This window comes from Trichechus manatus, unplaced genomic scaffold (genome assembly GCF_000243295.1).
Source record: "Trichechus manatus latirostris isolate Lorelei unplaced genomic scaffold, TriManLat1.0 scaffold00093, whole genome shotgun sequence".
In the NCBI taxonomy this organism is placed as follows: domain Eukaryota; kingdom Metazoa; phylum Chordata; class Mammalia; order Sirenia; family Trichechidae; genus Trichechus; species Trichechus manatus.
The window spans coordinates 161,840-174,816 of record NW_004444029.1 but is presented as its reverse complement, the minus strand read 5'-3'; the positions used below and the strand labels follow the sequence as shown (position 1 = coordinate 174,816).

At 65.5% G+C, this 12,977-nt stretch overlaps 1 protein-coding gene across 1 annotated transcript in view; it reads left to right on the top strand.

The window, feature by feature from the left end:
• LOC101350659 (SCO-spondin) overlaps window positions 1-12,380 on the top strand; it is a 43,302-nt gene extending 30,922 nt beyond the window's left edge. Inside the window, exons 73-102 of the mRNA XM_023736912.1 lie at window positions 115-315; window positions 537-633; window positions 708-907; window positions 1,086-1,252; window positions 2,711-2,871; window positions 2,969-3,189; window positions 3,645-3,686; window positions 3,860-4,015; window positions 4,325-4,534; window positions 4,640-4,807; window positions 5,408-5,539; window positions 5,621-5,867; window positions 6,068-6,220; window positions 6,294-6,340; window positions 6,433-6,777; window positions 7,109-7,273; window positions 7,703-7,833; window positions 7,924-8,048; window positions 8,213-8,259; window positions 8,384-8,662; window positions 8,871-9,029; window positions 9,114-9,230; window positions 9,550-9,688; window positions 9,925-10,127; window positions 10,312-10,733; window positions 11,054-11,149; window positions 11,260-11,320; window positions 11,527-11,657; window positions 12,056-12,206; window positions 12,358-12,380. Coding sequence (XP_023592680.1) covers window positions 115-315; window positions 537-633; window positions 708-907; window positions 1,086-1,252; window positions 2,711-2,871; window positions 2,969-3,189; window positions 3,645-3,686; window positions 3,860-4,015; window positions 4,325-4,534; window positions 4,640-4,807; window positions 5,408-5,539; window positions 5,621-5,867; window positions 6,068-6,220; window positions 6,294-6,340; window positions 6,433-6,777; window positions 7,109-7,273; window positions 7,703-7,833; window positions 7,924-8,048; window positions 8,213-8,259; window positions 8,384-8,662; window positions 8,871-9,029; window positions 9,114-9,230; window positions 9,550-9,688; window positions 9,925-10,127; window positions 10,312-10,733; window positions 11,054-11,149; window positions 11,260-11,320; window positions 11,527-11,657; window positions 12,056-12,206; window positions 12,358-12,380 — 4,796 coding nt within the window. The remainder of the gene's footprint in view (window positions 1-114; window positions 316-536; window positions 634-707; window positions 908-1,085; window positions 1,253-2,710; window positions 2,872-2,968; window positions 3,190-3,644; window positions 3,687-3,859; window positions 4,016-4,324; window positions 4,535-4,639; window positions 4,808-5,407; window positions 5,540-5,620; window positions 5,868-6,067; window positions 6,221-6,293; window positions 6,341-6,432; window positions 6,778-7,108; window positions 7,274-7,702; window positions 7,834-7,923; window positions 8,049-8,212; window positions 8,260-8,383; window positions 8,663-8,870; window positions 9,030-9,113; window positions 9,231-9,549; window positions 9,689-9,924; window positions 10,128-10,311; window positions 10,734-11,053; window positions 11,150-11,259; window positions 11,321-11,526; window positions 11,658-12,055; window positions 12,207-12,357) is intronic.
• The last annotated feature ends 597 nt before the right edge of the window (window positions 12,381-12,977 follow it).

The window sequence follows — 12,977 nt, the reverse complement described above, 5'->3', positions numbered from 1 at the left end:
CTGGGGGGCTGCTTCCTTGGCTGCCCTTGCTAAGCCTGCGGCAGAGTGGCTCATTGGGAGGGGTTATCACGAGTGCCCGGGTCAGCACGTCTCTCTGCTTCCCTCCTGCTGCAGACTGCAGGGGTGGCCAGGGTCTGGTCCCCTGTGGTCGGCCCTGTCCTCGCTCCTGCCAGGACCTGTCCCTAGGGAGCGAATGCCAGCCAGGGCCCACCGGCTGCCAGCCCAGCTGTGGGTGCCCCCTGGGCCAGCTGGTCCAGGATGGACTCTGTGTGCCCCCCGCCTTCTGCCGCTGCCAGTACCAGCCTGGAGCCATGGGTCAGTGTCCTACTGCTTTGCTCAGCACTGCACCCTGTCTCTCTGCCCCTCTATCTGGGAACCCAGAGGTGGCTGCAGGGGGCTTGAGGACTGCAGGGAGGGTAACCTTCCAGGCCGAGTGTCCCCTGCATCCCGCGGGCTGATCCAGGGTGGAGGAGGCTGTAGAGAGGGGCTGAGGGGTGCTAGGCTGTCTGGTGTCCTCACCCTCACCTACCCCTCAGGTATCCCTGAGAACCAGAGCCGGTCAGCAGGGCCTGGTCTCAGCTCCTGGGAGAGCCTGGAGCCCGGAGAGGTGGTGACCGGGCCATGTGATACCTGGTGAGCCCGGGAGCAGGAGAGGTGGCCAGGGGCTAAGGGGGGGGGGCTCTCCTGAACCCCACCCTTGTCCCCAGCACCTGCGTGGCTGGCGTCCTGCAGTGCCAGGAGGTGCCCAGCTGCCCCGGCCCTGGGGCATGGGACGCTTGGGGCCCCTGGGAAGCCTGCAGTGCATCATGCGGGGGTGGGGAGCAGCTGCGAGTCCGGCATTGCGCCCGCCCTCCCTGTCGGGGGCCTGCCCGCCAGAGCCGTACTTGCCATACCCAGGTGTGCAAAGGTGAGCACCTGCCCAGGCAGATGGGGACCCTGGGAGGGTGACATCGGCCCTGGGGGGCCTTTTGTGGGGGAGGGCGTTGGCCTGGGGTCCGGGCCCTGGGCGGGTGGTGTCAGCATGACGGTGGGGGGTTGCGGGGTGGGCGTGGTCTTGGGTACTGAAGTAACGATGCTGTCTTCAGAGGCTGGGTGTTCAGCTGGACGTCTGTACCGGGAGTGCAGGCCCGGTGAAGGCTGCCCCTTCTCCTGTGCCCACGTCACACAGCAGCTGGGCTGCTACTCCGAGGGCTGCGAGGAGGGGTGTCACTGCCCCCAGGGCGCCTTCCAGCACCGCTTGGCCTGTGTGCAGGTCAGACCCCCACAAACACCAGGCCTTCCCTTCCCCACCCCTCCCCCTCCTCAGGGTTGTGCTCTGAACTCCAAGGCAAGTCACCCCTCACCTCTGCAGCAGGGCTGCCTCTAGACACCTCACCTCTCAGAGCACCCAGCATGGAGACCTGTGGGGTGCAGCCTTCTTGGGTACCCTGGGTCTTGGGAAATAGGCTACCTGCCCCTCACGGATGCTGACTGTCTCCTGCCAGGCCCCAAAGCCCCCCTCCCTGTCTTCGGCCCTGGTGCCCTTGGGTCTTGGCCGCAGAGAGCTGTGGGTCTTCACTACCCTCCTTCCCATCCATGATCTTGGGGAAGTCTTCCCCTCACCTTTGCCCTGCCCAGCCCCAGGCCCCTAGTTCTCAGTTCTCATGGCAGGTGTGATTCCTCCACTCATTCTGAAGCGGCTTCTACTCGCATCTCTACCCCTGCCCCTGGCCACAGTTGCAGCTGTCATGGCCAGAGGGCACCTGAGTGGCCATCTGGTCCAGCCTCCTTGTCTGAGAGGGGATGCTGTGTCCCAGAGAGGGGAAGATGTCCCAGAGAGTGAGAGGCTCAGCCAGAGGCAAACTGGGGCCCCAGCTCCGGGGGGGGGGGGGGCTCTCTCCCTTCCTCATTCTTAGGGGATGCTCTCTCCCCACCCCGCACTGGAGGGGTTCTCTCCCCCTTCCGACACTAGGGGGCTCTCCTCAACTCTTAGGGGGGTGCTCTCCTCCTTCCTGACGTTAGGGAGCATTCTCACCGCTCCCCATTTCTAGGTGGAGTTTCCGAAACTGGGGTGGGGGGGCGCTGTCTCCCTCTCCTGACTTTTAGGGGGCGCTCTCCCCCTTTCCAGGAGCCCTGGCAGTGCAGTGGTTAAGCGCTCCGCTGCTAACCGAAAGGTTGATGGTTTGAACCCACCAACCGCTCCACAGGAAAAAAATGTGGCAGTTTGCTCCTATAAAAGATTTCAGCCTTGGAAACCCTATGGGCAGTTCTACTCTGTCCTATAGGGTCGCTATGAGTCGGGTTGACTTGGGGCAAGGGTTTGGTTTGGTTTTCTTCCCTTTCGAAACCCTTAGGGGGCGCTCTCTCCCCTTCCCAACTCCTAGGGGACTCTCTCTCCACCTTCCCGAAACTAGGGGACGCTCACTCTTCTCCCTATTTCTAGGGGGCGTTCTCCCCTCCCACAGCTTGCCAGGTTCCTGTTCCTGTAGGGTCCCTGGGACTCCTGACTGTCCTGGTGAAGGCTGTGTGGAGGACTGGTCGCCAGCTGAGCCAAATCCACAGGATGCAAACCTCTGTGTCCAAGCCCAGAGTTTGGACTGTCAAGGAGAATCCCTAAGATGCGCCCCTGCGTTCTCACACCTCCTGCTCCTCCCCTCCCTCGCTTACTTAGAGGTGGGCACGAACATCGGTTGGGGGCCTGCCTGGTCTGACCGCATCTCCCCTCCACCAGGAGTGCCCCTGCGTGCTGACTGCACGGCTGCTGCAGGAACTGGGGGCCCCCAGCCTGGACCCTGGGGCTCGGCCACTCGTTTTGGGAGAGGGGGGTCGACCTTTGGGGCCCGGAGATGAGCTGGGCTCGGGGCAGACCTTTCACTCGGGTTGCAGCAACTGGTGAGGGGGCGCCGGGGCTAGGCTGGGAAGGGGGAGCTGGGGCGGGGGTGGACACTGGCTGAGTCTCCCTGCCTCTGACCACTCGCCGCCTCCCCAGCTCATGTGCACACGGGAAGCTGTCCTGCTCCCGGGAGGACTGCGCCGCGGCCGGCGGCTTCGGCCCCTGGAGCGCGTGGAGCCCGTGCTCGCGCTCCTGTGGGGGGCTGGGGACTCGCAGCCGCAGCCGCCTGTGTGTGCGCCCTGCGCCCTCCCGCAGTGGCCAGGCCTGCCTGGGGCCGCGCCAGGACCGCGAGCCCTGCCCCAGCCGGGACTGCCCGAGTGAGGAGCGCGGGGAGGGCGGGGCGAGGAGGGCAAGGGGGCCGGGGCGGGGCGAGGAGACCCGGCCGACCTCAGGCGCCAGAGCCTGCCTGGGGTCTTGCTCGATGCTCTCAGTCTCTGACTTCCCTGTCGCTGCCCCAGCCCTGTCTTCCGCTCACCCTCTGCCTCCGAGCTCTTCCCCTCGCGCGCGCGCGCGTGTGTATGTGTGGGTCCAACTCTGGGGAGTCCTGTAGCGGATGCACAGCCATGCCCTGGGAGGCAGCTCTGGGAGGCTGCGTGGAAGAGGCAGCACCCGAAGGGCCAGGAGGGAGGGAGGAGCTCTGACAAGCCTTGGAGGGGAAGGAAGGCCTTGCTGTTGCAGGACCAGGGGAGGGAGGAGCTGGCCAGGAAATATTGCGCGTGTTGACTTGCGAAGGCTTGGGAACGTTTCTGAACAGGGTTTTCCTTCGCCACAGGGGCTGAAGGGTCCACAGTGGAGCCAGTGAGAGGTCTCCCAGGTAGCGCCAGACTCCAAGGTCCTGGGACCCTGCCAGCCTCTTCCACCCCGGCCCTGGATTCCCTGCACTCCCCCCCCCCCCACTTCCTCCCAATTGCATCCTCTCTCTGGCGCTGCTCCTGGGGCGGTGGGAGCCTAGGGCTGACTCATCAGGAGGGACCCCACACCCCGCAGGCGCCTGGGGCCCGTGGTCCCCGTGGTCCCTCTGCTCCCGCAACTGCACTGACCCCGCCCGCCCTGCGTGGCGCCACCGCGATCGTCTCTGCTTGGCCAACTGCAGCAGCGCGGACGCCACCCAGGAACGGCCGTGCAACCTGCCCTCCTGCACAGGTGCGCCCCAGCGTGATTTCCAATCAGGACACCTGACCACACCAGTAGGTGGCTCCAGACCCTCAGTCCTCTGCCCACCCCAACTATGAGTGACGTTCTTGGTTCTCACCACGTGTGTTGAACACAATCTCACGAGATCCCACCCTGTGACTCTGGCATTTCTGTTCCCGTGAAAAAAAGAGAACACAGGCCCAGCCACCAAAGCAACAAACCCCGCCCATATCAGACCCAGACTAGACCCAGAAGAGGGGGCTGCACCCGACCCGTGAAGGGTGAGGAGAGGCTGCTGCAGCTCCGCCTCCTCCGCAGAGCCGCTCCTGTGCCCGGGCCCCGGCTGCGTGGCCAGGAACTGCTCCTGGACTGCGTGGGCTCCCTGGGAGCCGTGCTCTCGCAGCTGCGGGGCCGGCCAGCAGCGCCGTCTGCGGGCGTACCGGCCCCCGGGGCCCGGCGGGCACTGGTGCCCCAACATCCTCTCCGCCTACCAGGAGCGCCGCTTCTGTAACGTGCGAGCTTGCCCAGGTGAGCCCGGCGGCCCGCCCCAGCCGCTCACCTTCTCTGGGCTGACGGGGAAGCCACGCCCCCACTGCCCGAGGCACGCCCCTTAGGTGCTGTCTACTCCCGCAGTGTCGGGGGGTTGGTCCCGCTGGAGCCCCTGGTCCTGGTGTGACCGGAGCTGCGGTGGGGGCCGATCCCTGAGGAGCCGCAGCTGCTCTAGCCCCCCGCCCAAGAACGGGGGTGCGCCCTGTGTCGGGGAGCGGCACCACGCTCGGCCCTGCAACTCCATGCCATGCGGTATGTAGCGGTGACAACCCATGCCCCTACCCGCTTCGTGATCCGCACAGCTCTCCACCCACCATCCAGCCTCCTGGCACCACTGATCTGGGTGGGGACAGGCTGCTGCCTCCCTGGCCAGTTGAGAAGGCTGAGACTCCTGGGTCCAACAGCTGGGCCTGCTGTGGGCCCAGAGGTTCATGGCCCCTCCTACCCTGCTGTTCCCCCCACTCTGGCTCCGACCTCAGTCTCCCCCAAAGCCCAGAATGGAACTGATTCTCTCTGTTTCTTCCCACCGGAGTTACTGAAGCAGCAGTCCCGGGTCTCAGCTGAAAGTGTGCCTGGTATCCCCACAGATACCAGAAGCTGTGCTGAGCCCCCTTCTGCCAGCTTCTCCCATCACTGTCCTTGTTCCTCGCGAGGCCTCAACACCTCCATGAGGACATGTCCGTTGAGATGGACAAACTCAGCCCAACACACATCTCATCTCAGGCCTCCCCAGTCCCTCCTGGTGCCAACACCGGGAAACAAAGGCCTGAGCTCCCTGGAGGGAGGGTGGGACACAGGGCAGAGGGCTTTGGGCCCTGGCTCAGCCCCACTGACCTGTCCCCACTGGCTCAGAAGGGGACTGCCCGGCTGGCATGGAGGTGGTCAGCTGTGCCAACCGCTGCCCTCGCCGATGCTCGGACCTCCAGGAAGGGGCCGTGTGCCGGGACGACGAGACCTGCCAGCGTGGCTGCCGCTGCCCCGAGGGTAGGCGTGATGCACAGGGGTGCTGGGAAGGAGGGCCCAGGGCCAGCACCAGCTCCCTACCCACCGACCCCTCCCCAGCAGGATCCCTAGAGCAGGGCGGTGGCTGTGTGCCGATTGGACACTGCGAGTGCACAGATGCCCAGGGGCGCATTTGGGCCCCGGGCAGCCGGCGCCAGGAGGCCTGTAGCGACTGCACGTGCCAGGGGGGCCGGCTCTCCTGCACAGCCCGGTCCTGCCCACCGCCCACCTACTGTGCCTGGAGCCAGTGGTCAGCCTGGAGCCCCTGCAGCCGCTCTTGTGGGCCTGGAGGGCAGCAGAGTCGCTTCCGGTGCGGGGCTGGGAAGGCTGGGGCCCCCTCCCCACCATCTGTCTCCCTTGTAGAGTCCCTCCCTGCCCTGCTCTTCTGGGTGACAGCATCCACCCTGTGCCCAGTCCAGCCTTTCTTCCGAGCCCCCTCTCCACCAGTGGTGGGTTTCCTGCTGGTGCGGGTGGGAGTCCTGGCCTCTCACCTCCCTGCCCGGCTGTCAGGTCCTCCACATCGGGCTCCTGGTCCCCCAAGTGCCGGGAAGAACAGTCACAGAGCCAGACTTGCCTGCAGCCCCCCTGCCCACCCCTGTGTGTGCAGGGCACCCACATCCGCACCCTGGGGGACAGCTGGCTGCAAGGGGCGTGTGAGCAGTGGTGAGTGAGGGGTGAGGCGAGGGAGGGTGAAGCCCCCCCCCACACACCTCTGAGCCTGGGCCTCCTCCCTCAGCTCCTGCACCCCAGAGGGCGTGATGTGCGAGGACACCAGCTGTGCAGGTCGGAGATGTCACCCCACCCATCCACCCAGACCTAGGCCCTTGGGCCTTCACTCCCTTGGACTCTCTGACCAAAGCCCTGTCCTCACACAGGACCCGAGGCCTGGACGCCATGGTCCTCGTGGTCCAGCTGCCCAGTCTCCTGTGGAGGTGGAAGCCAAGTTCGAACCCGGGTCTGCACGACCCTGGCCTCTCTCCCCAGGGGACAGCCATGCTCAGGCCCAGACTCCCAGACCCAGCCCTGTGGGCAACAGCCTTGCCCAGAGCTGCCCAAGGCCTGCTCCTGGGGGCCGTGGGGGCTCTGCTCCCGAAGCTGTGGCCCTGGCCTGGCCTCCCGCTCTGGGTCCTGCCCCTGCCCAATGTCTGAGCCAGACTCCACCTGCAATGTCACCTTCCTGCACCTGGACACCCGGGCCTGCTACCCCCAGCCCTGCCCAGGTGAGTGTGCCCAGGAGGGGAGACCCGCTACCACATCCTGGGAGTATTCAGGAAGAAATGTGGACCTTCCCAAACCCAGACCATACACCCCCCCCCATAGTTTGGGTTGCTCCTTTCCTCCTCCCGCCGTCCCTTCCCTTTGAGATGAGACCCTCCTGGCTGGGTGAGGGGGGTCCCCCAGCTGGGGCTCTTCTGAATTCTTGGTTCCTCCTGCCCTTTTCCCGTGTGAGGTCTTGGCTTGGGCTGGGCGCAAGGCTGAGAGGCGGGTAGGGAGGGGAGGCCAGAAGGGGTCCTAGACGGTCCCTGGCTGACCCCTGTGCTCCGACCCCAGAGGCATGCGTTTGGAGCAGCTGGAGCAGCTGGACGAAGTGCTCCTGCCGAGTACCGATACAGCAGCGATCCCGCCACCAGGTGCCGGCGCCCGGGGGCGGGGAGGGCACGCCCTGCACGCGCCTCGACGGCCACTTCCGGCCCTGCCCCCCCAGCAACTGCTCTGGTGAGGTCTCCCAGCAAGACGCTAGGGGGTGCTCTCAGGCAGACCGCTAGGTCCACCCAGACCCTCAAGGTGGCTGCCACTGCCACCCCGACCCCTGCCCCCGCTGCCGCCCTGACCTCTGCCCTTCAGCCTTAACTTCTGCCCCCTGCGCTCCCTGACCTCTGCCCTCTTCTCCCACGGCTACTCTCCCGCCCCCACATCTTCTCTCCCCACCCCTCTCAGTTTCTCCTGAAGAGCAGTGAGTGCTGCCTGCCTCCTGTTTGGCTGCCCTTCCATCTTGGCCCCCATCGCCCCCCGCCATGCCCTGCCCTCTGGCCCCACAGCCCCCTCCTCCCTGTGCTTCCTGGCTCTGTGTTGGACACTCCCAGATGAGCTCAGCAGGGGCTGGGTGGGCACTGTGTGGGCACCTCTCTCTCCACTCACCCCTAGAGGACAGCTGTGCACCTCCCTTTGAGTTCCGGGCCTGTGGCTCCCCCTGCGCTGGGCTCTGTGCCACCCATCTGCAGGGGCAGCTCTGCCAGGACCTGCCTCCCTGCCAGCCCGGCTGCTACTGCCCCGAGGTGAGGGGGTTCGGGCGCCTGGTCCTGCTTGGCAGCACGAGGCACCGCCTGGAGAAGGTGAGACACGGCCCTCCCGGCCTCCCTCCGCAGGGGCTGCTGGAGCAGGCAGGAGCCTGCGTCCCTCCAGAGCGGTGTCACTGCCTGCGCATCCCGGGAGGGGCGGCTGGGATGGCCCTGCCCCCGGGGGGCCGCCTGTGGCTAGGCTGTAAGGAGTGGTGAGTGAAGGGAAATGGGAGTCCCCGGGAGGACAGGGCCGAGGCGCAGCTGTGGGCAGTGGGCCACGGGCCTGCAGCTCTCTCACCTACTGCAGGGCCCGCACTCTGAGGCCCTCTGTTTCCCCCACCATGGCGGCACCCACTGCCTTACTTGTCTCCCACAGCGAGTGCCAGCACGGAGAGCTGCGGTGCATCAGTGAGGGTTGCCGAGGTAACAAGGGCCTGGGGACACACGGCCCCGAAGGTCAGACCCACCCTGTCCCGCTCACCCACCTGCTGGAGCCGCCTGTACTGTGGAGGGTCTCTGCACATCCCCCACACGTGGCCCTTCCTAGGTCTTCTGCCCCTGAGCAGCTGGTCTGAGTGGACACCCTGTGGGCCCTGCCTGCCCCTCAGTGCGCTGGCTCCAGCCTCTAGGATCGCCCTCTGGGGGCGCTGGCCCCAGGACCTAGGCCGCCTCCCCCCCACCTCGGCCACCCTGCTGGCTTCGGAGCAGCACCGGTACCGCCTCTGTTTGGATCCTGAGACGGGGCAACTCTGGGCTGGGGACCCTCAACTCTGCACTGCATCCCTCAGCCAGCAGCGCCTCTGCCCTGATCCTCGGGCCTGCCAGGGTAATGGGGGGAGAAGGGGCCTAGGGTTGATTTTAGTGACCTGGAGGTTATCTGACCTGCTACCCCATCTGCTCTAGGGCTCTGGGGATCGCTGGGGGTGGACTGAATCCAGGCAGCAGTTAGACATCGGAAGAGGGGGCCCAAGGCTGCAGCAGGGAAGGCAGGAGCAGTGGTCCCTGGGCACTGACCTACATTTTGTCTCCCCCAGACCTGTGCCAGTGGGGTCCTTGGGGCCCCTGGAGCCCCTGCCAGCTGCCCTGCAGCGGGGGGTTCCGCCTGCGCTGGAGAGAGGCAGGGGGCACCCCTGGAGGAGGCTGCCGGGGGCCGTGGGCTCAGACTGAGGGGTGCAACCTGGCCCCCTGCCCAGGTACCATGTCCATCCCGAGGCTGGCAGGGAGGGGAGGGTGCTGTCCTGGGCTGAGACCCCCACAGACCGTGCCTCTCTCCCCAGGGGCAAGCTGTGCAGCCCGGGGTGCTGAATTCAGCCCAGGCTGTGCCAACCAGTGCCCGAGGAGCTGTGCTGACCTCTGGGACCGAGTGCAGTGCCTGCAGGGGCCCTGCCGCCCAGGTAGGCCCCATCCCAGCCTGGGCGGGGAGCACAGGGCTCCTGGGCTGGTCCCAGGGCCCTGATCTGGTGGGGGGCTAAGATCTCTGGGCTGAGGGTGGTTGAGGGAAAGTGGATTCCTGAGTCACTTTCCAGCACGGCCCAACTCTGTGTGCACTTGGTGAGCTGTGTCCATGGGAACACCCAGACAGGGAGACAGGGCCAGGCCCTTTGGGGTACAAGGGGCCCAGTCACAGGGCTGGGCCTTTCCTATGGTGGACAGTGTGGAGACCCATGGGGGGAGCCCGCTCGAGTCCAGGGTCTTCTTTGCCTCCACCACCAGGCTGCCGCTGCCCCCCGAGCCAGCTGGTTCAGGATGGGCACTGTGTGCCCATCTCTTCCTGCCGATGCGGCCTCCCCAGCCACAATTCCTCTTGGGAGCTGTCTCCAGCTGAGGTCCTGCAGCTGGGCTGCCAAAACTGGTACTGCAGCCGCTGGTGCTGGGCTGGGGGCCGGGGCCAGGAGGCCGGAGGAAGGGACATGGGGTTGGGGCAGGGGGAAGGGGGCAGGAGCCACTTGTGGGCAGGGGCACTTTGGGTAGGGGGCTGGGTCTATTTGTGGGCAGTGGACAGGGGCAGGGCCAGGGTTTGTGGGCATGGCAGGCAGAGTTGTGGGCACCCTGACTGGGCTTGAGCTCATTTCCCTCCCCCTCCCCCAGCACCTGTGTCAATGGATCCCTGGCGTGCCTACCCCGTGAGTGCCCTGTCCTCGGCCCTTGGTCAGCCTGGAGCAACTGCTCCTTGCCCTGCGGTGGGGGCACCATGGAGCGGCACCGGAGCTGCAAGGGGGGCCCCTGGGGGGCACTCTGCCTGGTCCAGGACACAGAGCAGCGTCGAGAATGTAACCTTTGGCCCTGTCCTGGTGAGTGCCCAGGGGTAGGCACTGCCTTCCTCTACCCAGCTGGCCTTCCCCAAGCCCCACATTAGGGCACTGTGTGCGGGCTCTGCCCTGCTGGGTCGTTCAGAGGCTGAGAAGGCATACTAACCCTCTTAGTGCTCACCGGAGAACAGTTAGAGACGAAATACAGTGTCCGGATCACACACAGGATGTGAGACAGGTGGACAGAATTTGTCAGGGGAGACCTGGATGGGCCCTGGTAGTATTTGGGTGGAGGTCAGGGGGGTGCTCAAGGAGAAGGTGGGGACAGGGGGCCCACTGGAGCCAAGGAGGCATCGTGGAGGGAAGAGGGTGGGCAGCAGGGTGGACGCTAGAGCCAGGACTGACCTGATGGTGGGGTCTTCTCTGGCAGAGTGCCCCCAGGGGGAGGTGTGGCAGACAGTGGCCCTCAGAGAGCTCAGGCCCTGTGAGCCAACGTGCCGGGAGGTGAATGCCACAGAAGCACCGCAGAGCGACTGCAGCATGGGACGGGCGGGCTGTGTGTGCCAGCATGGACGCTTCCGCAGCCAGGCAGGCCTCTGCGTCCCTGCAGACGGCTGTGAGTGCTGGCACCGTGGACGTCCCCACCCGGTGAGATGCCTCCCTTGCCCCACCCATTGACCTTAGGCCTCCCTCCCTAGAGTTTGTATCTCACTCCTGGGGATCCTCCCACAACTCCCTGAGCCTGCAGTAGTAGCCTGGGCCCGGCCATCACCCTGGATAGCTCCCCTGGGCCTGGGTTGGACATGCTGGCTCTGGCATCAAGGGTCCATCCCCCCAAAGCTCTTGCGACTCCACTGCAGCCCTGGCCCTGGCCCTGGCGTGGCTTCCACGTTGGGTCTGGGGATGGGGCGTTATTATAGAAAAGTGCGGGTAAGAGCAGTCAAGAGGAGTGTCCCCACCTTCTCCAGCCCGGATCTGAGTGGCAAGAGGCCTGTGAGAGCTGCCGCTGCCTTGCTGGGAGAAGCGTCTGCACCCAGCATTGCCCCCTGCTCACCTGTGCCCAGGTACCACCTGCACCCGTGCTGCCCTCCCCACATGGCTTCAGGCATCTTCCTGGCCCCTCACTGTGCCTGGGCATGGCACCCTCCTGAGTGGGTTGGGCCTGCTCCCACAGGGTGAGGTGAAGGTCCAGGAGCCGGGGAGCTGCTGCCCTACCTGCCGACAGCCGACACTGGGTATGGAGAGCCTGGGGCGCCTCCTGCATGCCCCTGCCTGGTCTGGGTCCTTCTCTCAACCTGTGCCCATGCCCGTCCAGGGGGTCTTTCAGCCTGGCTCACATGGAATCAGGAGCGTGGAGACACCCCCCGCCCCATGCTCCCGAGACCACACCAGCCCTCCCAAACCTCCTGCCTTACTCACCTGCATCCTGCCTCCCCCACAGAGGGGCCGATAGCCTCCTGCCAGCGTGTCATGGAGCTGCGCAACCTCACCAAGGGTCCCTGCCACCTGGACCAGGTGGAAGTGAGCTACTGCAGCGGGCACTGCCCATCCAGCACCAACGTCATCCTTGAGGTGAGTGGGTCTGCACCGTGTCGGGAACACCGCTCCCACCTGCCCCCTGCGCACACTGCCCCCAAACGACCACGTCGCCTGCAGAGCTAAGCTTAGACCCTGAGACAGAGCCCCTTGTGCAAGGAGTGCATGCTCCAAAGGGCAGAAAGTTACAAATAGGACTGCCCAGACACGTGCAGGAGCATGTCCCCGGGGCCACCAGTCCTGAGCGGGCTCTCTCCTGTGTGCTCTTAGGGCTGGTTATCTGCAGGCAGGTCTGGTCACTGCAACCTGACCTCAGGGTGGAGGCTATGTCCATCCCCATCTCTCAAGTGGGTGGGGGCTACAGGAGGCGGTGGGCATCTTGGAGGGCAGGGTGGGGGATCCCCCTCTCCACCGGCGGCCCCGCTCTCGCCCAGGAGCCCTACCTGCAAAGCCGGTGCCAATGCTGTAGCTACCGCCTGGACCCAGACAGCCCCGTGCGTGTCCTGAGCCTGCGCTGTCCCGGCGGCCGCGCAGAGCCCGCGGTGCTGCCGGCCATTCTCAGCTGCCACTGCAGCGCCTGCCCGGGTAAGGGGGCGAGCGGTGGGGCGGGGTTGTAGGGCGGGGTGTGGGGGGCGGCGGCTGTCCTGGCAGCTCAGCAGGCACTTTGCTTTGGCCCTCACCTCCTGAGGCCACGTGGCCTCTGCCGCTAGCCCTTCTCCCCTCACTTGCCCCCCAGGAGGTGATTTCTCAAAGCGCTGACAGCACCGTCGTGGCTGTACCTGTGGGCACGTACATACCTGTTCATGGCCCTGAGCAGCCCCGTACCCGCCTACCGGGCCCCATGTCCTGGCGCTAACGTATCCCAATAAAGTACACCGGTAGCAAGTCCTTGTGTGGTGTCTCCTTCCTGGGGCCCATGGGAAAGGGATGAGGGTGGGTCTGAGCCCTGGCCTGGACCTGCAGAAAGTCCAGGGTCCTGGGGTTTGCTGCACATCTGCCACACTCTGCCTGGTCATCTGGACAAGTCACTCCCCATCTCTGATGAGTTCCATTGCATTCCACATTCCCGTTTACTTAAGTCACCAGAAGGCCAACCCTCCCACCATCCTTATCGGCACACTTGCCCCCATCCTGCTTGTGAAACCCCGGGTCTTTCCCAGGTCCCCTAGGCCCTCTCACTGGCCAGCTGAACCTACTGATTTGCCATCAGTAAACCCTGCTTTATTGGCTACATCACCAGAAGCTTCTTCCGCCACCAGGTTATGACTAAAACTAGGTTATCTGTCCCCCAAAGTCTCTCCTTCACCTGGAAATGGATATTTTCCCACGTCCCACCTCAGGACCAGGAAGGGGACA